The sequence below is a fragment of the Brachionichthys hirsutus genome, unplaced genomic scaffold (genome assembly GCF_040956055.1).
Source record: "Brachionichthys hirsutus isolate HB-005 unplaced genomic scaffold, CSIRO-AGI_Bhir_v1 contig_652, whole genome shotgun sequence".
Taxonomy (NCBI): domain Eukaryota; kingdom Metazoa; phylum Chordata; class Actinopteri; order Lophiiformes; family Brachionichthyidae; genus Brachionichthys; species Brachionichthys hirsutus.
The window spans coordinates 34,262-60,425 of record NW_027180541.1 but is presented as its reverse complement, the minus strand read 5'-3'; the positions used below and the strand labels follow the sequence as shown (position 1 = coordinate 60,425).

At 40.4% G+C, this 26,164-nt stretch overlaps 1 protein-coding gene across 1 annotated transcript; it reads left to right on the top strand.

Moving 5' to 3' along the window:
• Window positions 1-26,164, top strand: LOC137915877 (leucine-rich repeat transmembrane neuronal protein 4-like). The gene is made up of 4 exons (XM_068758996.1): window positions 1-173; window positions 5,941-6,071; window positions 6,539-8,172; window positions 26,099-26,164. Exons 1-4 carry the CDS (start codon window positions 1-3, stop codon window positions 26,162-26,164), a joined length of 2,004 nt encoding a protein of 667 aa, XP_068615097.1.

Genomic DNA, 26,164 nt, shown 5'->3' with positions numbered 1-26,164 from the left:
ATGTGGGTCCCCAGGAACGTGAAGCTGGAGACACGGTCAACAGCCGTTCCGCTGAATGTGAAGGGGTTTGTGCATGCTTCCTCTCTCCCTCCTGAAGTCAATGATGAGCTCCTGTGTCTTGCTGGTATTGAGCAGAAGCTGCACCAGGCGGTCGGATGCTGCATCTCCTCCCTGTACACTCGTGTGTGTGTGTGTGTGAGAGAGAGAGTGAGCCGGTCACCCAAGTGTCTCCTCCAATCTAACTGACATGTTGTGAGGTGCAGGTCGGGAACACACAATAAACATCTGGAACTTATGACAGAAAAGTAGTAAATGCTTTAGAACTTCTCCTAAAATGTCCAAAAGTAGACTTGTGTCTTTTTTGGGGGGTGCTAGGCTGAGCTCTCTTTGGTTTCCCCCATAATAAAACACAGTAAAAAGAAAAAGTAATATGCTCCAGTTTGCTTGCAGGCACAACCACCCATCTTGTCCTGCTCTGAGAGCACCGCTGCCGCTGGCTTGTTGCAGTACACCGGGTTTTACCAACATTACTTATAATTTATCTCAATTCAAAATCGTGTTGCAAAATTCCTTCTTAATGAAACTTCAGATTTATTTCAGATGAAGTCATCAAAATTCTACCCTCATATCCGTCTCTATTTTATGAGGTTTCTGGATGATGGCATTAAAACCTTGTTGGAGTGTCGACGAAAAAGAGGCAGTGAAGGCTTCATTCTTCGAAATCTAGCATAAAAAGGAAGCTGTGCAACATGATTTTAAGACTCCACAGCATCAAATAACACCAATGTTCTTTATGTTGTATACATGATGACATACTTTTAGAACATTACGGAGGTTAAATTGACCAATATTGACTTTAACCTCCTTGGTTATATGATGCCGTCTACTACTACTGTACTTTCGGCTTGTCCCATGAGTGGGACTTGTCCACAGCAAATCAACCTTCTCCACTTCACCCTGTCCTTTGCATCGTCCTCCCCAACACCAGCCACTCACATGTCCCCCCTCAGTACATCCATGTATCTTCTCCTGGGTCGACCTCTAGCCCTGTTCCATAACAGTTCCATCCTCAGCATCCTTCTACCGATATAGTCCCTGTCTGTCCTCTGGACATGTCCAAACCAACAAAGTCTGATCTCTCTGATCTTGTCTCCAAAAGGTCTAACCTTCACTGTCCCTCTTATTGCCTCATTTCTAATTCTATCCAACCTGGTCACTCCCAAGGAGAACCTCAGCATCTTCATCTCCTCCACTTCTAGCTGCTACTCCTGTGTTTTCCTCAGAACCACTGTCTCTAAGCCGTCCATCATGGCTGGCCTCACCACTGTCTTGTAGACATTTCCCTTCATCCTCACTGACCCTCTCCTGTCACAGAGCACACCTGATACTTTCCTCCACCCATTCCAGCCTGCCTGCAGACGGTTCTTCACTTCCTTTTCACGTTATTATGATGGCGTCTGACTTCCTTTTTTTCCTCCTCTCATAATTGCTGTGTCCATCAAGCGTCTTCACTGAACATTAAACATACATATGATCATTGATCTGAAGTGGACAAGATGCAGTTGAAATGCTTTAAATAATTACAAAAAATGAGAAACAACCAGCCTTGCTGTCCAGAACTTCAGATGTAGTTGTAAAGATGTCATTTATCCTCACTTGCATGGTGGTGGTTTGCGTTTGAAAAGGTGGCTATTGGACAGCAGATTGCACAGCGGTGTAGTCAAAGTGCCCCATGGACAGAGGATATGCATGGGCTAGTGTGAACTGCAACAAAAAAAGCCTCATGCAACGATGGCAAGACATGAACATAAATATAAAGACAGCCACCAAGCATATCGCAAAAGACATGATTCTTACTTAAATAATTCAGCAGTAAATACATGAATATTAATGCACATTTCCACTATCATCAGCAGGCAACAATTAATATTCCATTAATAAAACCTCACCCGTTATAAGTGACATGTAATCTCTATTACCTGCTCAAACTGACTCACTCTGCTCAATTTGGAGGAGAGCACCAGATAAATAAAATGTGTACAGTTTACCAAATGAGATTTAATTGCCTCTGAGTGGGAGAACACGGACTCTCAATTTAAGTTATTTTCCCCAGGTACACCAGCGGGTGTTTAATTTAATCAAAGGGTTATTTAAAATCAGACATTCTAGCATGGTGTTTTACATGAATAATGCCAACTCTAACTCTCTAAAGTGCAACATTTGTTGTTCCTGGTGCAGGTTAATGTATGCATGTGCGTGCTTTCAGGCATCTTTGTGCACGTGGTCAGGTTAACGGGAACACGGTGCACTAAAAATAAAGATAGCGTCTGTCTCTTTTGTCTTTCCTAACGGAGACTCGGTCTGTCATAAAGCTGCATTTTAATTTGCTTCTCTTTGAAGGGCCGTTGGGATGTTGTGTAAGGCAAAAAAAAAAGAAAAAATCAAATTGCAATCTGTTGCATTTTTAGTCAGGCTATGGTATTGAAATGTTTCATAGTTCTGCACATACAGTAGCCTCTGATCTCATCATTCTTACAGATTGAATGGATTCACGTGGAATCACTGGGGTGTTATAAGCAAACTTCTCAATCGCCCCTCCCCCCGCCTAACCGGAACCTGCGTATGGATCCCTTGGGGGCTGGTGGGACTGAAGGCACAGGCGGTGATGGGCACGTTGGCATCGACAGGCAAAGGAAGAGATGGGAAATTGTTGCACCTCAAATAGTCCACTGAATCGGGAAGGTGTGTTTGTGACAGCTGTGGAGAACGAGGCATCATGTGTGTGTGTCTAGAGAGGCGAAGAACCTCGAGTTGGCTGCTTGAACGACGGCTTGAACGGATTCACGCCATAAATGTAGTGGACTTTGGCTTTTTTGCACCATGCTAACCTTGCACTTGAATTTGAGCAAAACATCACATTGACAAAACATCACAAAGTTAACGCCTCAAACAGCTATTATAGTTAGCAGTGTAGGAATCAACATCAGGTGTAACTTTGTCGCCAATCCCTCTGCAAGTTCATGCATGTGCTGCTAACTTTCACATCAAGAGTTGACCTCATTTGGTTTGGGGTGGACACAGACAGTGAAGGCACAGTGAATGTAGGCAGAAGCATAATATCGGCAGGACCAAAGGGAGACCGATGGCATTCTGGACTTTGTGTTCTTCACCTTCTACTGTGGAGGAAGCAGTTTGTGTCCAATTGTGTCCAACGTATACATCGTGTGCACGTTTTTTACCAGAGATTTCGACCAGACACGTTTCAGTCGGTGATTACAGAACTCTGCAAACTATGCAGGATTCTCCCTTGATGGTTTATTTAGTTTTCGGGTTGGTAGTGACCCAAAACCACCATAATAGTTGTGTAGAAACATGGGAAAAGTGAGTTTTTCATAATATGTCTCCTTTAAGAATTGTTTGGCAGAAACAACCCCGGCTGTAGCAGGGTGTAGGAGTGTAACACGCCAGGTTCTTGTGATTAGTGCAGAGCCTTTTCAACATGTTTACCACCCATTGTAGCATTCAATTGTCACAGCGATGATGCTCATAATGTGGTATTGTGAACAATAATAATGTGGTCTACACACTGTCTCAGACAACGGAGCTTGTTTTCCAGACAGATCACTCAACACAAGATAATGAGGGAGTTTCTATATATAAAACATGCAGCTACATTAACTTGCACTGAGAGTCATTACACAACTTGCCTCATTTACTCATCCAGTTTGCCTTTTAATAATGTCTACCTACTGAGCTGAATATTGTTCCTCTAATATGAGGCATGTCATTTTCTGAAAATTGTATAAAGTCAAGCTTCTAACTTTGTTTGTGTGTATTAAAACAAAGTGCTCCATTTATAACCCAAAGACAGATCAACAGACAGTTGACAGCAGGGATTCATAAGTCGCATTTAGCAACGCATGCATTTAATGCCGATTTGATTATAACAATCATTCGTAATCGTTTCCCTGTCCTGTTAATGTTCTCAGTTTAGCAGTGCATGCTTAAGAGCAGATATGTGATGGTTCTCCATTCATGTATGATTTCTAAAGCTAAAAAACATGTTCAAGAACCTTAAAATTACAAACAGTACAAAATGAAATGTACTGAGGAAAAATAGAAAAACTACATAAACATAATAGAAATACTAAAATATAATTAAAACTAATTAAAATATAATTAAAGCAAAACATTTATCTTGCTGACAGTGTATCACACACACACACACACACACACAATTGTAATCAAACTAATGATATTCCTACAAAGTTAATGTTCCATGGACTTTTTTTCTGTGATGAACCCGGAAAGGGTTATTTGGTTATTATTTATTTTATTAATAGTGTTGTTTGGTGGCTGTCTGGAAAACAATAAATGTTTAGGCACCCCTGCCATCAGTACAAACTGACCCCGGCCCTCCATCATAGAAGGGAATAGTTATGTGGCCCTCGCAGGAAAAAGTTTGGGGAGCCCTGGTCTAGGTCTACGTATGCCCTTCGACAATCACGGTATATTATTGCAGTGACATATCTTTTAATGTGCTGGCTCTTTGCAGCACGACGTAGAATTAGAAATCAAACACATCTATTAGTTCAAAAGGCCAACCGTCGGCTTTAATTTCAAAGCGCTTTCATCCAATAATCGACACGGCCGGTCAAGAACATTCCACTTCAGCCATAAAAAAAGGCCTTTATTAACTTACTAGACGCATTGTCTTATAATTAAAGGACTAAACATTTTATAGACTCAGCAGTTCAATACTGCTCAAGGTCAAAGTGGGGTTTGGCTTGCATTGTACCAATAGTCTGTTTAGAAAAGGATTAGAATTACACAATCTCTTTGTTCGTGTTTTAAAAGCAGGGTGCATCTTTTCATTAAACTACTGCGAGGGAAACATACTTGCATATACTGGATCTGGAGTGGGATGAGAGTGGAGTGATGCAGCATTTTTCAAACCGCTATGTGAGTTAAATTCCTTGCACATTGAGTGAAATGAATTTGGAAACTCTGCGACAGAGACATATTCCTGTAATCCTGACCCTTGACTGATTTTGGGGATGACGGCAATCCCATCTCGCAAATTAAGATAATAAATATGAGGTAAATAATATTTTATTCAAACCACCGAATGTGGTTGCAGATGTTTGCAGATGTTCCTTGTTTTACAATTAAAAAGTGAGTTGAGTGGAAAAAAAGAAATGTTGGTGATTCCCCCCAGCGGAACAGAATGCACCTGATCCACGCATGAAATATAACCAGCTGTAGCTTGAAACAGTTTCTCTGTCGCTGTTTAAAGCTGCTTGTGCAGATCCTTGAGGCAGTCACAGTGAAAATAGAGATGAACCAGCTGTTGTCTATGTCGAGCTGAGAGACCACGGTTAAGTCGAACATCCGTAACGATAATTTCATAAGTATTTATTTATTTATTTATTTCGACCACGTAAACAACCAAGAATAAAATGATAAAACAATGCCAAATACATGCGCACACATATACATAAACATAAATACATATATATACTGTACACACATATGTAAAGACATATTCACACACATCGTTAATATTAATTAACGATAACTCAAACAATAAATAATAACCATAATGCACTAACTATGCAATTTACGTGAGCGAAAGGGAGTAGGAAGATCAGCCAAATAAGATAAGAGATCCGTTCCTGTGTTACAGCATCTTAGAACACAAAACCAATTCACAGATTTAGATAGCAAAAAAAAAAAGTTAATAAAAATTGAAACACAAAATGTATATAAATGCATAGTTCTTTGATTAATTAATAGATGATTTAGTAAATAGCAAATGTAGCCACTATTTATTTAAATCAATTTCAGGACCCGGCACAACCCACATATTTTTGTTTTGACTCCCCTCCCTCCACACTCGCTGATTGAAATCCCGTTGACTGTGACTCTGGCCGATTTAAGCGGTGTTGCGGAGAACCTGGCGATCCGCGTCAACACAGAAACAGATTGCGAGATTGTGATGGTGCTCGTTCCAGCGTCTGAAGTATCTGCTTGTCTTCCTTTTGGCAACATCTCCTCTGTCAACAGAGCAGGTCCGGTCTCCGTCTATCACGCACAATCGCCCTCAGCGTTGACATCGTCAAATTTGGTCGGTCGATTTATTGCGACCACCAAGTGGTGACCGTGGATGTATTTTAAGAGTTAGTAATAAAATACACAAAAAAAAAATGCATAAATGAAAAAAACTAATACTGTCCATTATAAATCATTATAATTACAATACATCTGTGGTTGGGACTATAAGCAGACAATTTCTATTAAATCCACTTTTGCGTTTCTGAAGTCTTTTCATCCTCTTTCCTCATTGATGTAATTAAGCTCATCTCATTTGACTTTAATGCTCACATGGCCAAGCTGTTGGGTTAATTGTAAATCCACCTTGCATGGAAGCAGATTTTTTTAATCCTAAAAATTACTCACAGATGTGACTTTTTTCATTATTAGTAATATTAAACTTATTTCTTCTCTCTGTGCTTCTCTGTTTTGTTCTTTTTCCCAGGTTCATTGCTATGTGATGGACGACTGACATGCCTCCTTTTCCCTCTTCTCCTCCTCTTACGGGCTCCACTGCTGCTCAGCTTCAGTGAGCGAACCTGCCCAAACAGTTGCCGATGTGAAGGGAAAACCGTCCAATGCGATTCAGCCGGCTTATTAGATGTCCCGGGAAACATCTCTGCAGGTTGCCAAGGCCTCTCCCTGCGCTACAATGATCTGCATACACTCCTGCCATACCAGTTCGCTCACCTCAGCCAGCTTCTCTGGATATACTTGGACCACAATCAGATCTCAGCTGTTGACAGTCGAGCATTCCAGGGCGTTCGCAGGCTTAAAGAACTAATACTGAGCTCCAACAAGATAACGTCCCTGCATAATTCCACATTCCATGGAATTCCCAATCTTCGCAGTCTGGACTTGTCCTACAACAAATTAGAAATCCTCCAGCCAGGTCAGTTCCATGGTTTACGAAAATTACAAAACCTACACCTACGCTCAAACGGTCTCTCCAACATTCCAATACGAGCCTTCCTGGAGTGCCGAAGTTTGGAGTTTCTGGATTTGGGCTATAATCGAATCAAGGCTCTGACCCGCACCACCTTTTTGGGATTACAGAAGCTCATGGAGCTGCACCTGGAACACAATCAGTTCTCCCGGATCAACTTTTTTCTCTTTCCACGCCTGGCAAACCTTAGGTCGCTCTATCTTCAGTGGAACCGCATTAGGGTGGTCAACCAGGGCCTCCCGTGGACGTGGTATACACTGCAGAAACTTGATCTGTCTGGGAATGAAATCCAGACCTTAGACCCAGCTGTGTTTCACTGCTTGCCCAACCTTCAAGTCCTCAATCTGGAATCCAACAAACTGTCCAATGTGTCACAGGAGGCGGTGTCAGCGTGGATTTCACTGACCTCCATCAGCCTTGCTGGGAATATGTGGGATTGTGCGTCTGGCATATGCCCACTTGTGGCTTGGCTGAGGAATTTCCGGGGTAGTAAAGACACCACTATGATCTGCAGCAGCCCAAAGTTTCTCCAGGGGGAAAAAATTATGGACGCTACAAGGAGCCACGGTATTTGTGAGGAAACTGATTATGTTTTGACTGAAACACCTTCACCAATGTCTGAGCTCATTTCTGAAGCCACTGCCGAACCAACCTATGCCCCGACTAGTGGCTCTCCACCGATGCCGCCAACCAGCATCTTCGGTCCTCCACCACCTTTCAGACCTCGGCCTATCCCTCATCCCACCTTCCCAGGGCACATGAGCAAAAACCCAAGAGACTCTGTTTCCCGTGCTCGACCCACTCTGATACCACCCCCAGATATGGAGCACATGACTTTGCACAAAGTGGTGGTGGGCAGTGTGGCACTCTTCCTCAGCATGTCCCTACTCTTGACAATTATCTACGTGTTGTGGCGGCGCTATCCAGGCGCAACCAGGTTGCTGCAGCAGCAATCCATGGTGGTGGGGCGGAAACGGCGCAAAAAGAGTCCAGAGCCAGAGCAGAACCTGAGCACCCAGCTGCAAGAGTATTACATGAGCTACAACCCCGCTGCCACACCAGAGGCATTGGAGGCGCTGGGCAATGGCACTGGATCCTGCACTTGCACAATTTCTGGCTCCAGGGAGTGTGAGGTATGATCCATCGCTTCAGCCTAAAAAAAAACCCCTCAAAAAATCCGAATCAAAATACCAAGGCTCAAGAGAGAGGTAAATCCTTTATCTAGTATGCCCTCTTAAAAAAAACTATGCATATATGTTAAATCACACTTAAGCAAAATTGACATCTCCAATTATTCAGGTTTTACCTTTTTATAAACTGGAAAAAAGAAAAACCAAGGTCAGCACACATCGCATGGTTTCAGCGGACATTACATATATATAATGTGATATCACACCTGCTGTCTACGAGGTGAAATTTGTATTTAATTTAATGAAATACATTGTAAAATATAATGGTAATTAATTAACCTTTAATTACCACTCTGCCAAAAAAAATCTATTTATTGCCTCCATTTCTCATGTAATTTCTAATTCAAGGGACCATGAATAATTGGACGAGGCCTAACTATCCACCTGACACCACCTCACATCAGCACGGCACGGCTCATACATGCTTCAAGCAATCTGTTTGGAGTGAATGTTTGCATCTGCTGCAAATAAATGTGGGATTGGAGGTGAGGTGTGTTTGTGTGTGCGTGTGTGTGTGTGTGGTGGGGGGGTTGGTCGCACATTGACAATGTTACTGTCGCGGGAAGAGGGATTTACTTAATTACTCACTTTGCTTCCACACACACACACACACACACACACACATTTTGTGGATTGTGGGCACCATTGCAAACTGAACTTCATTGGATTTGGAGATGATGATTTTTATAGTACCAGCGAGTGAGTGAGTGAGAGAATGAGTGAGAGAGAGAGAGGGAGAGTCCTTGAGGGACTTTTAATAACACTGAAAAGTAGAACATGTTCATTAAAAGTTTGAACTTTTTACAGCAGCCTATTGTAGCTGAATAGAGATTGTGGTTTGAGTGGTCTTGTTTCTGAGGGTATTTGGGCACTACTGGTTCTAAAATTAAATTATATTACTTCAAGATTTGAACTCAATTTAATCTCAAAGTTTGCCTTACCAAACCTTATTTTTCCTTTCTGTTGCCATTTCCTTCATACACAGCTTCCCTTCTGGTCTCTCCCTCCAGTATCTTGCTGTGCTCAGACTCTGTCTATTTCTCCCCCCATCGCCTGCTCTTTATGTCTCTGATCATCAAGAACAATTTAATATGAAAATCAGGTTTTGGGGTTTCCCCCTCGCCAAGTGGAATTGGAGCATGCTGTGTCATCTGTTCTGTTTGTTTGTCTGTGTGTCTGCAAAGGAGGGCCTTGGGGAGAAAAGCACTCGGAGCGCGCAGACCTCCGCCAAGCAGCTCATTCCCCTCAAAATTAGATTTACACCGTCCAAATGGTGATCTGGGTCATCATCAAAATATTCTGAATTGTTCTTGATATCTTTATACACCAACCATGAAAAGTAAAAGTGAATCTGAGTGTATTTTTAACTGAATCTATTTTCAATGTTAAAATGTAAAACATTTTCCTGACCTCATTCTGTATCAGAATCGGACCCCTTTATGACTGTGATTTTTGGTGAATTGAATATTTAAAGCATCCATTATAAGTAAATTGGAAAATCCAGATTTGTTTGTAACTCGACGGGATCCGCAATCAAGATCCGATCCGGAAAGGTCTCCGCCCTATGACTGTGTCAAATTCCATAAACATCGGTCAATAATCAACCGACATATTGAGGAACAAATTGTGAAGCTCCATTTACTGACTGGCCAAGCCAGTCAGATGTGTCGTGTTGATGATGACATCATTGCAGGACATAATGCAAGAATGCTTCCCTAATATAATTGGGCAGTTTTAAACATAGCTGATCAGCCAACCAATAACCTTTCTGTGGTATGTTTGCGAGTCACAGAGGAAGTACAGCTACTTCTGGTAAACTGCAGTCGAGGAATGATGGTAATCGCACAGATTAAATATTGGGATCGGAACAAACTAAAATGTGTGTTTCTCATGAGGATTCTTTGGTTTGTTTTTACATTTTGAGTCACGTATGAACTCTAGTTTGCCCTCATTCACTGACGATATCGATAATAGTCCATCCACATCTGAACATATTTTCCAGAAGCAGAGGATGTGGCTTTGGGCCAAAATATTTAAACTCTGAAAATGTTAAAGCAAAGTATTTAATTTAAAAAAAGGAACACAGCGTTCTGATGTATAATAACTCTTCAAACTCTGACTGTAACTGCTGGCAATTTTAAAGAGCCCGGCTGAAGTTGGATTGTGCATGGACCTCCCTGACCTCACCAAAGTCCATGCACTGATGTCACATCTTGTACCAAATTTATATGCATAGTAGCAGCTGGTTGTGAAATACAGTTCAGGTTGTCTTGAGTATTGGAAGTAATAATATATCCTCTAGGAAACAAAAACTTACAGGGATGTGAATACATGTGATCCCATTGTAACTACAAAGCAAATCACCTCTGGCAAATCCCACGCTTCCTCCAATCAGCTAATTAAAAGGCCGTCAATATTTTCCATGTGATGGTCTGGATATTCATTACGTAACAGGGTACTGTTAGGTTTGCATCTGCAGTGCTGGTTTGTTGGATAATTCAATTGCTAAATATAATATAGTGTAGTATAAAAATCACTTTGTGACACACTGATTTGTTTTGGAGCAGCAAAAGAGGCTCAGCGATCGCTCGGGGGGGAGAGAGGCTTTAGCAGCGCCATGTAGTCAACTTCCTGCTGCGTTGTTCATGTATCTGGCAGCGACACGCCGCTTGACTGAAGTAATCTATAAAACAAAAGGGGTGTTTTGATGTACTCGTCTACTGCCGAAAGTATTTCTGGAGCAATCAGTGCAATATATTGTTTCTCTCCACAAAACCTTAATCCAAAATCTCATCACGTCCAAAACAATCTCTAAATTTCAGCACCACTGACGGGCGTATACAACAGCTCATCAGCGGCAGGGGGGCGGGGGGTCTGCAGTGTTTCTTATTTCTGCTGTTTAATTATTGAGAAGCTGGCCTCATTTAGATTGATAGAAGTGCCATCTCACTGGCCGGTGCAGCTGGCTGTGCCTTTCATCACGCCTCGGTGCAGTGCCAGCGGTCCCTGTGGATGCAACGTAGAACAAAAAGGCAACACAACACATTTCCCCTGCCGTGGCTCGGATTCAGGGCGGTATTGTCAAGACTGGCACAGAATGGTTCAGACCCCTGCCAGCCTGAATTGGGATGCAACAATGAGTTGGGAATCTGCTGAGATCACCACAATCCGTACGATAGTTTCACATTTAGACTATTTAAAGATTGTGAATGAGAGCAGCTGTGTGAAAAATCCAGTTTAGATCGTCTTAAATCTGATTTTTTTTTCTTTCTAAACTCTAATTTGTGAAAAGAACCACAGAAGTGTGAAGGAAGTCGTCCCAGAATGACCTCAAAGCCTTCAGCTCTGACAAATCACATCCTGTGCTAATAGAATTTACTAATCCAAAAGGAAGCTACATTGTTTAGCAATGACTAGTAATGACTGCGTTACTTCAACGTTAAATCGGGTTTGTTTTTATAGTGCAATATTCAAATGGCCAGAACAGCAGCTGTAATTTTAATTTACCGCATTAACACATTGCCCTAATAAAAAACAGTTGGAGAAAGCTGATTCATGAAGAACTGAGACTCTTGTTTTCTATGACCTTAAATCAGATCAAAGTCGTGCCCTCACTCTTCAACACCGGTTCTCTGGTAATATTTTGTTAACGACTTCAGTACAATGCAGAACTTTTTTTGATTTTTGAATCCATAAATGGGGTTTTAATGTTAAAATGTTATATTTTTTCCTGACCTCATTCTGGATCAGATCCAGAAGACATTTTGCATGATAGTGCAATTGGACCCCTTTATGACTGTGATTTTTGGTGAGTGAATTGAATGCAAATTTTACAAGATATTATTTTTTTAATAAAGCCTCCATTATAAGTAAATTGGAAAATCCAGGTATTTCTTTTCTTTCTTTTATCCAGACAGGTATCTGAATCAATCTAAAAAAAACATTTCATCAATATCAATGCAGCGTTTCTCCCGTAACCTTGCTATCAAAAAGACAAACGGCGTGAAAAACATAACCTCCTCGCCTGCTGCTTACAGTTAACTTTGCGTACATGCATGTGAATAAAAGCATGTTTCTATGAGATACAGCACAGCATGTCATTGTGTGATTAATTCAGAGGAACACTGTTCAGCTTTTGCAGTAAATTCACAACACAGTTTTACAGTGTAGCTTTGCGAGATGAAAGCATATCATCATTCATCACTGCGCCACATTACGGAGTGGATCATTGAGCTCCAGCACTGACAAATGAGCGGGCACACCAACACACACCACACCGCTTGACAAAACTTCAGTCAACGCTGAAGACAGAGAAGATAACTCAGTTCATACACAGATTTTAATTTGCTAGATTTACGTGTGTGCAAAGTCTAGCAAATTATCATCCATCTATCCATCTATCTATCTATCTATAATCTTCCTTTTTAGGTTTTCGGGTCGACCCATGAAAGAGTAATGACAGACTGTACTGTATCTCTTCTTTCTTGAACAAATGCAACAAACCTGCTGTGCTTTATGATAAACTAGGTTAGTTGTTTAAAAAAAAAAAAAAAAAGAGTGGCACAAAAATTGTGCATGATAATTATTCACATTTGTATGCTTGACATTGATTTCTTCAGTGTTTCTTTGCAACAACAATTACACCACATACAACTTGTTGCGGCTGCCTTCTGGAACACTTGCATGTAATGATCAAAGCCTAAATGGAACATTCTTCCTCTCGTAAATGGAGATCATTTTTTGAGGTTTGGAATCGAGGCTGCACTCTCCTGTTTACAGAATTACACACTTATGGAAGGACTGTACCTTACATTTTTCTTTGATCACACCTGCAGTAATTGGATGACCGCTCCTCCACATAACATAATTTTGGTCTATCTATGTGGACAGAAAATTTAGCATATGTATTATTGCAATGTATTGCAGGTTGTAGTTGCAAGGTAGGAAAAAAAGATCCTGGTGGAAGAAGCAGTATGTGCAGCAGAATGCGGCTGCAACACTGCTACTCCTTATCTTTTCATAATTCAGCAAACTGAAGATTACAACTGTCTGTTCCCGTCCATCTCTCATCTTTTCCTTGATCTCTCCCTGTCTGTTGTAGATACTGTCCCCGTACCCGTCCTTCCCTCATAGCGCTTTTGAGCAGGGCGAGGAGGAACATATCCAGCCTCAGCACTCTCTTTGCATGTTTTCTGTCTAATTTTCCTAGTTACATTCAACCTGATAAGCATAAAAAAAAAGCATTAAAAAAACCTGTTAATTTTCCACTTCCTGTCCCCTTTACTGCTGTAATTTGAGGGAACCGTGATCTTAAATGTAAACCCTCCATTATCATGAAGAAACCTCAGTGTATTTACAATAAGTCAAATAATCCAGGTCTCATCATTTCCTTATTTCTCTTAAATTATCTCTTCTAGGCACTGCAATAGCAACTTTATTTTTATTTTTATGTGTGCACCATGAAATCAAGCCTGTCTTTAAATTATTTAATAAATAATCAAGCAGGAGCTTTAAAAGGCAGAATTATTAAGAGGTTGTTAGAGTTTATAGAAAGCCTTCTGTTTCTGCTCAGAGCAGCTAATAAAACCTCATCGTGATGTAATTTGGACTGTGACAGTCCCCACTTCTGTGGAAGTGCAATCACGCTGCTCCTGTCAATTAATGAATGAACCAGTGTTAACCGAGGGACGATCAGGGAATATCAGCGTCTCGCCGCTCGGCTTCTGCATTTTTCTGGCTGACGTGACGGAAAAAACTGAAAACATCTTAATTTGTCATCATTTCAAGATGTGGATTGCGAGAAACAGCTGCTCGGATCACAATGCCAGCAAGCCCCCCCCCCCCCCCCCCCCCTTCTGAGCAAGAAGCATTTTCACTTATTCAGGGCAACAGCCTCTTAACCATCTCAGAGGGACAATTGTACGCCCCCTTCCCTCGATTGCTGGGTCCTCGTCATGAGAACTCCTCCCCGCAGAGGGAGGCTGTGCTGGATGATGACGCATGCGCTGAAACGCTGTAAGTGTGGCTTTTTACCACAGGCTCCCTTTCCTGTCACACATGCAAGGATACAGTCATACATACTCAACGCAAAGCCCCAATGAGAAAGGTATTATTAGCAGCATCCAGCCCTGCAGCTACAACAAAATATAGGACTCTTCGGTTTTACTGGGTAGGACAATAGAAACTCAAACAGAGGAGATTCTACGGAACATTTCCGTAAGCTTCTGTATTTGTCTGTGTTTCTGACGAAGATCATGAATCTCATTCTCCCACAGCCTTTGTAAATCCAAAGCTGGCACAAATGCATCCACAAACTCAAATGTGCTGAATGTGAGTAAGTGTCTCCATCAGGGCCGTGACATTACAATGTTGCAGAGTGTAAGAGCGATCACAATGAACGACGCATCTGCTGCCTACACACAATCACAAAATCTCTTCACAGAGTGGATATCTGCAGCACCTGCAGGAAGCAGGGAACGTGTCCACCAGTCCATCCAATATTTGCTTCTTCTTTTTTATTTTTTTATGCGAGTGTTCAGAGTGTAGAAGAAAAAATCAAATTAAGAAGTCAAAAAAACAAAAGAAAAAGCTCCAATTTACAAACACATCGAGCTCTGATGGAAAATGTATCATCACTCAATGAAGGTTTCAGAGTCCAAATGATGAAGTTGTGATTGAATGATCAGCTCAAGTGTAGCCCAGTATATTAATTAGATATGCCTCCAAATAACAGTGTAAGCTGTTCCATCAAATTATTACTCCACTTTCTGATCCTACAAAAACACCTGAATATACACATCAATGTATTATTGCCAAAATTCACCAAGATAAACTAATCAATCTCTGTCTGCATGGGGGTGTGTGTGTGTGTGTGTTTCGAGAAGCTTTTCTCAATGCAGAAATGATGGAAGTGTGATAATGAATAACACCAAAATAACACCAAAAAGTTTAAAAAGTACTGATAAAAGAAGCCGTAATGTTTGAGCTTATCATTACTATGTCTTTAGTAACTTTGCCTCTGGGCCCATTTAATACCCAGTTTCCCTTTTATCTCATCCTCGAACAGGATAACGTTTTTCAACACGATAATATGAGAAGCAACATTTTCTTTTTTTAGGTAGGATTACATCTGCGGCACATCCCCACAGGGCTTATTTAAACAGTATTACATCACTGAGGGCTTTTGCATAACCATGTATAATCAGTACATGTGTGCAGTTAAAATTTACTGTTTGAGCCTTGACGTTAGTCAAAACAAATTCTGCTATTTCAGGATGTTTGCTACAAAGTGCCAGATCCAGGATCCGGGTTTTCCTGAGGTAACAATAATGTGAGCAACACAATTTTTTGGTGTCAAATTATACGGGATGTCATACCCGAGCCACTCTGAGAAAAATACCTAAAAGCATGATTCAAAAGGCCTGCAAAAATGATAGTCTTTGCTCAAGCTTAAAGTGGCCCTGAGCATTCACACAAACAGGAACCTGCTGGAAAGAACTTCCATCTGTTTGCACAACAGCTTGTTTTGGCTGCCTTAGTGTGGAGTGCAAAAAAGCACTGCAGGAAAGTTTAGTTGCAAATCACACAAAAAAAAATATTCTAATGTTTGACAGTGTTGTGCACAAGAGCGGAATATGTATTTTCAGCTACCTCGCACCCACTGCACTCTGGCTGTTGATTCAGGATCCCGAAGGACAGCCAGAACATATATATATGTATACTGTATACTGTATATACCGGTAATGGGTTTTTCATTCCAAATGCCATCCTGCTGGATATTGAATCAATTCATAGGTGAAAATTGCTATTAAAAAATATGTTGTTTTGAACAATCTATTTGCTGCTTTCCAGCAAACAGATTGTGGTGTTACTTCAACATTTTATCACTTTCAAATTAGCAATATTATGTGTTGAGACTTTGACCTGATAGAGGTCAGCAGTTCATTCTGAAGGAAAAATAAATGGATTTTAAAGCCAAATTTTTCATTCCAGCATTTAAACCAAACCTCAAGAACCTTATGTCCAACCATCCTACTACTTTTTGTCAAACTGTAGAAAACTGTACTTACAAATGGGCAAATCTGGGGATCGAACCACTGTGATGTGTGAAAAAGGAGCGGGGTGGCAATCCTTTGAAACCTGACAACGTTCTATTAACTGTATGTAATAAGCACAAGTGCTCATTGTGGTTTATTAATATAACTGAAGTAAGATAGACATATTTACACTGACAAATGTTTCCTAGGGCGGGGAGGTTATTCCACCACAATTTCTGCTCATGCATAAACGTCCATGCCAATGTTGACGGCACTTAGTTAATTAGATATTTCAGTACCCTATTTTGCTTCTCAGAACTACATTTTTCTGCTTTATTACCTTATTAATCATCTCACAATCCCTGAGACTGAGCAGTAAGCCAGCGTTCTGATATCCAAGTTTAGAAGCGCTGTACAAAAATCATTTATCATCCCAAGTAATCTTAATTGGGCATGAAAACAATCTCAGTGGTCGGAGCCCTCGTGCAATGTTCATTTCCTTCAGGGAATAATTATTCAGATCAATCAAACCGCGTGTCTGATGTAATCTTCCCTAGTCACACTTTTTTTTTATACCTTGTTTGGAGTTTTATCACCAACTTGTAGCACATTTTGTTTCTACACTGTGTGAAATAATATAAGCCTGCAGGAAATGGGATGGAATTGAAAAAGGTAAGGATGGGGCATTGTGTCACTCCCGTACTATTCATGGCGCGTCGCTACAGAGAGAGAGAGAGAGGCTGAAGTCTAGTTTCATGCATGGCTACAGCAACACAAAGTTGGACTGGAGAGAGAGAGAGAGAGATTATGTTTAAATAATAAATTTTTGAACACCCTTCAGCTGTAATTTGAGAATTTGTTAGCAGCTGGTTGTCGCTAACCCTTTACAAACCAAAGAAAACCCCCATCAAGCCCAACTAGCAGTGTGGCGCCCCCCAGCTTGAATTTTTATTTGGTTAAAAAACTATGTATTACAGTCTTGTTGTTTTTTGTTTTGAGAACAAATTAATACCACATCCGTTTTTTTTTACCACTTTCTGTGGTCATGTGCCTGCAATTTTAGAAATATTTGTGGCGTTCCACTGCACAGACAGCTCATTATATAACGCAACTGTCTTTCCAGCAATTCAATACTTCTTCACTGAGCCTTAATGGCTCGACCAATGGCTGCCTCAAGCTGCCCCTGCATATTTCACAATACAAGCCTTGAAACCAAAAGCAATTTTCTCTTCAGAAATTCACCAAATAGCTGTTTGCCAGTAAATTGTGTAATTATCATATGTGCAACTATTGAACAGCACTATCTATATTTTATGGACTCATTTCTGCATTGATCTTTTTGTCGCATGATTACTCTTACACTGCCGTTTTTGCAAGAGGTTTTTTTTACCCCACTCTTTTCACATTAATTTTAATTTCACAAGACTGTGTTGCTTTCACGACATATATTTGAATTATTAACGTGCATTTCAGTGGGGAACAGAGACATTTGTGGAGATCACATATTTTTGAATGATGCCCTGAGGCATATTGTTCATTTGTTAGAATTAAGCGACAGCCACAGCCACCCACGGAGGCCAGTCTTTTCGTAGAACAGAATATTGCAGCCTAAAGTTGCTTTACTACTTAGAGTGACCCCACTTTGTTCTAAAAGTTTATATTATTGCCTTTTTTTGTGAACATGGAATTTCCTGTTCTCTTTTTGAGCTCTCACCATCATTTAGACCATACTTTTTTGTCTTTATTTGTCATAAATAACCCTTGATTATGTTGCTGTCTCTGTGCTGTGATGAGGTCTGCAACCTGACTGTAATTCTTGTAAGAATTCACACGACTGCTTTCTCTAAAATCTTAGACAGAAATGGAAGGTTAGAAATTGGCCTAGAGTTAGCTAATACATCAGGATCCATTGTTGTTTTTTTGAGAAGTGGTTTAGATAGGATTCATTAACCCATTAATGTCTATTCATATAAATAAAATGAAAATATGCATCACTTTCAAGAGGTAATAATACTTTTTTTCAGAACATGAAGATGTTGACTCATACCATAGCTTATAAATATATTTATATTTCCCGGCTATGTAACAAAAACAATATTCCTTCTCCCGTGCTCCAAGTGACTGCTGGTGCTGATGGCGAGTCCTTGGTTGGTTAATGTTACCAGACATGCAGCATTATTATTTGTCATTATTTTCAAGTGTTCCAGATTTAATGCCGACTAAAATGAGAATCCCCGACTTTAACATCCTGTAAAAACTAATGATGTGACCCTTTAAGAGGTTAGCCACTGTGAACTTTACAGGGCATTAACACAAGGTGTGTGGATGCTGACAAAACACAAAGCCACAACAAGCGGAGCCGTTTAAATAGCACAGTTCTGCATTTGCAGGATGATCTGAGTTTCCGAAATGCACACGACTGCTGGAAAGGATGCCAACCTTGTGCTGAAACGGCAGAAATAGAACACTATGATTCTCAGTTCACCAAGGTGTAGGGGTTCACTGGGGAATTGGTATGTTTCTTTTTTGTTTTCTTAAAGATATTTGTTAGTGTGGCCATTTTCAAGACATTTTTTTTCCCAAGCACAAAAGTTTCTTTTGTGATCTTTTCTCAAAGACTATATATATATATTTGTGGATTAGTTTACGTAAATTGTATTCTAATTAACTGGTATCACTGGTGACAATGGTTTAATAATAATAATAATAATATGTTGGTCCAGCACAGATTACATTGTTGGGGAAATAATCCAGTGCCAATAAATGAATTTCCAGTGGTTGTAATGCACCTAAATTCTGGATGCCATCCACCATAAAATGGAGAAAGGCAGCCACTTTGTACTTTGTGTTTAATGTCCCACCAGTAGAGTAGTCTAGTTCATTGTTGGCTTTTTGGTTTATCCCGCTCACACTCACACTTTATCTCTCTCTGTCATGCATGCATGCACGAGCACACACGCGCACACACACACACACATACACGGGACATCAGCGCTCCCATTCTCATTAACACGTTTGGTTCATACAGTCACACGTTACTGTGGCATCCAAGATCATTTTGATGATAAATCCCTCTGTAAGAAATGAGAGTTACGGCTCCCGGAGTCTGACATGTCCCTGCCGACATGTGCAACGTCTTTCCTTGACGAAGGTGCACGTTTGAGCATTTAGCCACGCTCCAGTATGCGCCTATTGGATACATGTTGTCTTTTTTCTGATTGGTGACACTGAGCATGCTAATTATGTTGTCCATATTATGAGTCATTGAGACAGACTCTTTGCCACCGTATTGAGGCATAAAATAATGTTAGAATCAGAATCAGATCAGAAGTTGTTCATTGCCAGTCAATGAGGGTTCACAGACTAGGAATTTTTCTCGGCGAAGTCGTGCTACATGTAACAGTACACTACCGTTCAAAAGTTTGGGGTCACTTAGAAATTTCCTTATTTTTGAAAGAAAAGCACTGTTTTTTAATGTGGTAAACGACTATTCTAGCTGCAAATGTCTGGTTTTAGCACAACAACTACCTCTTCAGCAGTCTCTCCTGGAAGAGTGCTACTTGCCACACTAGTCCTCTTGCTCCAAGGGGGAAACTAAGGGCTCTCTATGCATTTGCAGTACACGGACCCTGTTGGTGACTACTACTATTTTTCCAGACATTAAAGTAGTAGCACACACAGAAATGAAAATTTCTCATAAATATTTTGAAGAATCATCTGGCTTGACTCAAACAACCAAATTTTAATCTGCATCAAATGCTCTTCTGGCCCAATTATGTATGAAATTTGCTTTGAACAGTTGTGCCCGATACATTAAGCCAGATGACTAAATCAAGGTGGGATACATACATCCTTAAATGCACAACCCAAGTGATGCCTTGGTCAAACTTTGTAAACATATTTTGGGAACCTTTGGGCCATATATAAAAAAATAATTAGAGTGCAACATTGGACCTTTAAGTAATTCTTAAAAAAAATACTACCGGTAAATACCAAAACCTGTAAAAATAACTGTTGAAACGAAAATTGTTTAAACTTTACTCCAACCATGCACCTCTGTGCAGAACAAAACCCTGTTACTCACTTAATATTAATCAGCTAAATTAAGCTAATATTTTACAAGCAAGAGGGTAGGGTGCTAAACAGATTACTCTTATTTACACTGTGACAATTTCATGGCCGTCGCTGGTTTGATATATGGCCTCCAGAACCAGCGCTGATTAATGAGTCCAGTTTATGTAATGCGGCTGACTCCATCAGATTTCTCAATATGCTAAAGTGAATAAGAGAACCTTGTCTTCCCCCTTGAAATGCAACGTCGAGTGTTTCCCGCAGCGTCTCGGTTGGATATCAGGCCACAGAGAGGAATGCACTTGCTCGCCCGTACATTTCAACGAATCCCATAAAACAAATATCATTTGGAATGTGATTGTTTTTAGTGTTACAGGTTTGCTGCATCAACAGCCAGATGTAGCACGGGCCATCAGAAAGCAATAAACTGCACTTTACACTCACCAACAACTCAACAGGGTCAAAATCAATTACTTAAGATGCTGCATATACGTAAAGTAGAACGCTGTGATAAAACAATGGATTGTCTGAGAGACTTGAGCCGACTGGTTTCTCTTTCAACTCTAATAAAATTAGAGCGGAACAATATATATCCAAGCAAAATAAAAAAATTAAATGTAATAGAATGAGTTTATATATATATTTAATTATACATGTCTTATTGATGAAAAACAACAACAACAACTATTTAGCAGCCAAAGGCCAAAATCCTGTCGAGTAGAAATAATGGAATAATAAAATTGCTTATAACAATTCTATCAAGCTTAATTAAATTTGAATGCATTGTATTATGCCGCATGGTGAGAGACCTGAAGTGACTTTAAATTAGTGGATGAGTAAACATGTATTTTCCATATAGAGATGTTTGCTGACTGCGTCCGAAAAACAGATCACAAAACTAATTTCAGTAGTCATTAAATATAAAAAAGTAAAAAAGGTATTATAAATTTTTATACCCCACTCCAAAATGTGTCTGAGATGGCCTTGGCGTCAGAATATCAGCATAGAAAACCCAGCGGGAGGAGTTGACAAGACAAATAGCCGAACTCTGGGGCCCCTGAAGACATGGGGGGAAAGAGAGTGATCTTGCACTGGCACAGTCTTATTGCTCAGCTCACAGTAGGGAGGGCAATATGATGACGTGTGTCAAGATGTCAGAGGTTTTCTGCAGATTTTCCACCAGTATGAGGTGTGTGGTTTTATTAAGCCATTGTGTGCGCTTTATTGAAAACCAACATGGCTGCTGTACCAGAGTAGAGGATGTAGATTATTTGATTTTTAATTCAGCACCTTTATGTTTAATGTATCGTTTTCAGTCAAATAAATCAAAGAACCCAATGAAATTATTTTACCAATACATATTTTATTGATTCCCTGCATAACGCTAGGATGTTTAAACAGGGCAGAGGATATGTGGTCACACTTGAGTTGACACTCTTATGTCCTTAGGGAAGGTGGCCTTTCTGATTTTGTGTTGGATTTGCAGGTGTCTGTATGCTTGTAAAAGATGGACACGTCTGTTGTTAATCTTACATGTGCTGCCACTGCACTTGTTGTTGCGTTAGGTCTGAAGCATGGGGAAAGAAGATTAAATGGTCGACCACTCTCTCGAAGACACAGTCCTGAGCGGCAATGCACACATTTTTTATTATAAAGTAGGTCATAATTAGTTATACACTCAAATTTATTCATTCTTTTAAATTATTTTAAACCAAATGTCATAAAAGTTTGAGGAAGGAACGTAGTAAAGAGCAAAAGCAGAGAGGCCCAAACTGGTGTGAGCGAGTCAGATTGTTGTTCAGCATCTGTTCCTTACACGTTCAACGATGTGTTAAATGAGCATATTTGTGTTATTATATCCATGCAGTTTGCTTTCCATCTGTTTCTCTTCATTGCTACCCCGGAAATCTCTGAACGCTGTCATTGCAAAGTTTGCATTTTCAGCACGAAGCGGTGCAGTGTACCCGGAGGCAAAACGTTGCTCTTGTTGTCAATATTTCTGCATTCATATTGATGCCCTCAGCACTAATATTAATCTAAGAACATATTTAATGGATTTAAAAAAGAAGTGTGTGGAGTGCATTTCAACAAGGGCAAGGGCACTAATCGGGGAGATATATCACTCTTGAAATGCATGCTTGGAGTGGCACATCGCCATGTGAAAGGAGACGACTGAAGGAAGTGACTCATGTTGTTGCTACCATTTCTTTTTTGGCTGGAGTTCAAGCACCGCCCATCAATTTACCTGTTAGAGAAGTCAAAGAGAACAACCCAGTAACAACAGGCTAAAGGCCGTCAAAGACAAAGAGGAAGCATGTAGCACGCCGATTATTAAATGTTAACGGTATTCAGGTAAAACTCCGACCCCATTTTTTGCAGTGTTATGTCACTGCGATTAAAAGATTAACACATCTCAATTATTGTTCATTAAAGCAGTCTTTAACTGCTCACATGATTTTTGAGGGCTTCTTCTATATACCGTACTCATTAAATCCTTATAGCCATTGGAAATCTTCCTTTCCCCGTATTGTCTCCGGTTTCAAGGAAGCATCCCTGCAGGGCTCTGTCAAGCCCCCCCACCCCCCAAGGGTGGCTTCTATGCTGTGAGTCAAACACATGAATGGTTTGCACATTTATGTGAAAGTGGATGTGCATGCATGCGTTTATACATGGCTCTTCCCTATTAGACATTCCTAACTTCACTTTAGCTTATTGCAGCCCCCCCCCCCCCCCGCCCAGCACTCTAATTGGCTGGCAACCATCCACAGATTTCAATGTGGCGAAATAATATACTTGATTCTCATAATCAAACATGAATAAGTACTTTATCTGTAGTTTTATTTCTTTGGTCTTGTGGTTTATGCTCCAGTCTTTGTTTGCCACAGCGTGAACACACGGCAGGTCTTATGGATCGTATATCTATATTTTCCAGCCAGTTAGCGCTTTCCAAATGGCATTATGCTTGTGGCTTTAGCTAGTAGAGGCGCATTAGTGACAGTTGCATAGTGGAGTTTTATATGTGCTGCATTAGACTAATGAGGCAGCAAAAAAACACCCATCTATTTTCAATCAATTATTACTGCTCATTGACCACTCGTTTGCGAGCACTGCAGGTCATAATGCCTTGAGCTGTGAAAGAAGATTCCGTTTTTTTTAATTCTAATTTCATCCCAACACTGATAGGTACTTGCTAAGGTTTATTGAAATGAATGTCCCTCAAATCAAGACACTGACAGTTCAGGGGCACAACAGTAGAGGATGAAGTCCCTGACACATTTTTCTACCAGCACTATCCGAATAACCTTTAATTGTCTCCCACACTCCTACGAGATGTTAAGAACATGGATTATTCCTTGAACTGGTGTCTTAATTTGAAGCTTCAGTAGAGTCCATGCAGTACAAAGCTGCAGACATTACATTACATTACTGTAACTCATCAGTCCTGCTTCTCATAGAACTTCCTGTTTCTGTGATGCCATTGCAAGTCCTCAATTCTAATAACCAGTGCACATTCCAATTGATCAGATCCACTTGTTACTAACTACTACTGCTGTGTACATGTACAACAACAATGTTCTTCAGGCTGGTTGTAGGGTGGTACAGGAGCTGGCAAATGACAGTGAGCATTTGTCCTTGAGGGAAAAATCAAGGACAAAAAAACCCGACACTCCCCCCCAATATTTTAACTTTCAGGATGCATCTTGCCAACTGTTGGCTTGTATCTGGACACTATATTAGCCGTGACGTTTCTGCTGCCTGAGGCACAGCAGATTCTTTGTTGCCGGGCAACATAAGACATCTGAGACACTGAAGAGTATCAGTAGTCCAGAGCTACTGGTACTGGAAGAATATCTGAGATGCAAGTAGACATACATTACAGTGCTTCAATGGTTCTGCACATTATGAAAACAAGAACAATGTGAAGTACAGTAATCCTTTGGCATATGAGTAGAATTTGTTCCTGGACTGAGCTCCGCAACTCAATTCGCTCTTATATCCAATCCATTTTTCCAACATAAAATAATAGGGAAAAATGGATCCGTTCCGGCCGTCTAAAAACACTCAAATCAACGCTAATAACACCAGAAAAAAAGTTTTAATTCTATAATAAATGATATACAGTATTACTGTAATATAAAATGTAGTTTTATTTTGAGTTTTACCTTCGAGACAGACGATGGCGGTGACAGCGGTCTGCAGGGACGAGGGAGGGGGAGAGAGAGGGTTGGGCGTTACATAACACTTTATACTGTAAATGTACTTTACACGTACATAAAATCAGACATAATAGTTCTGCCTTTGGAAGACTGTGTTCTTGATAGCATCCTTCTGTTTGAGGATTGTACATATCATCTATGTACTCCGCTCGTACTGCCGTGCCAAATCACTTACGTTCATGTTAATCAATTATTTCATGCTTCATCTCCATCGTCATCATGCGTCTTTTATTGTCGCTGCGTCCTTGCCACTTGCTTTCTTTGGACCCATCACATATTTTTATAATATTATTAAAAAATATATATTCACAAATACAGGCAAAATCACTTAACGAGTGAAGCTAGGAGCGCCTGTAGCCCTCGGTCATCTGGTGTCAGCATCTGGAAACGTGCTCATATCGCAAATTTATACTCAAAGCAAAATATAGCGAGTAGGCTGGCTCATGTCTCAGAACCCTCGTAAGTCAAAGCATTATTATATTAATGGGGAGTTGTTAGGCCTAAGAACTCCGCATGCAGGTCAACTACGCAGGCAATTGTTCTGTGTCATTTATCTATCTTGCAAATGTACAAATTCATGTTACCTCACCAGGCTATCAATGCCTGGACATGATGCTGATCCATTGCCGACTGATTATAGTTTAATGCTAATAACATTATCGTGAAATGAATTGGGTACAGTTCATTATTTACCTCATACGTGTTCCACGACATTACACAATAGGATGTGTAATTGTGCGTGCATGCCTCTTCAGACACTTGTGTGCTTCACTGTGTGTGTGTGTGTGTGTGTGTGTGTGTGCACGTGTGCACGTGTTTGGAGCCCATCCTGAGCTTTTGCATCTTGCTGTTTGTGTGCTCTGTTGACTCACATTGACTTGACAAGTACAATAAAGATTTGTTTGATGCTATTTAAGTAAAACTTCTTCTCAAGGCATTGCACATCTTGAGTTTTTTGTCACAGAGATCCGCCTCACTTTGACAACAATATCAATCTTGCAAAACTCCCAACAGTTGAGTTATGAAGGCAATTGGAATTTATCTGTGGCTAAGCTTCAAATTGGCTCTTTTTTCACAAAACGACAGCACTACGCTATATGGCATGCAATAAAAATAAGCTATGATAAAAAAAAAAACATAAGAGCACAAAAATGCATCAAGAGTGGATCAGCAAGAAGGAAAGACCCAACACATCCAATATCCAATATTGAGACAAGAATAGGCAATTGATAAAATGTTTCACTAAATTATTTCATGTTTAATTGATATTTTCAAAGCGGCGTAGTGTAATAGTTGGCTGTACAGGCTACCATTTAATCTCTGTGAAGCACTAGGGAAGGGCACGCCAGCCTTCTAAGCCATCTCGACACAAGGGATTTCATCATTTTCTTAATTGCTTACCCAAATTAGTTTTGCTGGCACTATCACAGCCCCATTGTCCTGTTATCAAATCGCTGGCCAATGTAATGAACGTCACATTGTAACCACCGCCTCTGTAACTGGCACAGACCAGCTGTTTAATATTTTGTTTTGTCGTCCTTGCAGAATGAGTATACGTGTCCACGTCCCCTACCTGGTAACTGGCTGGGAGACTTGCCTACCATCCATTAA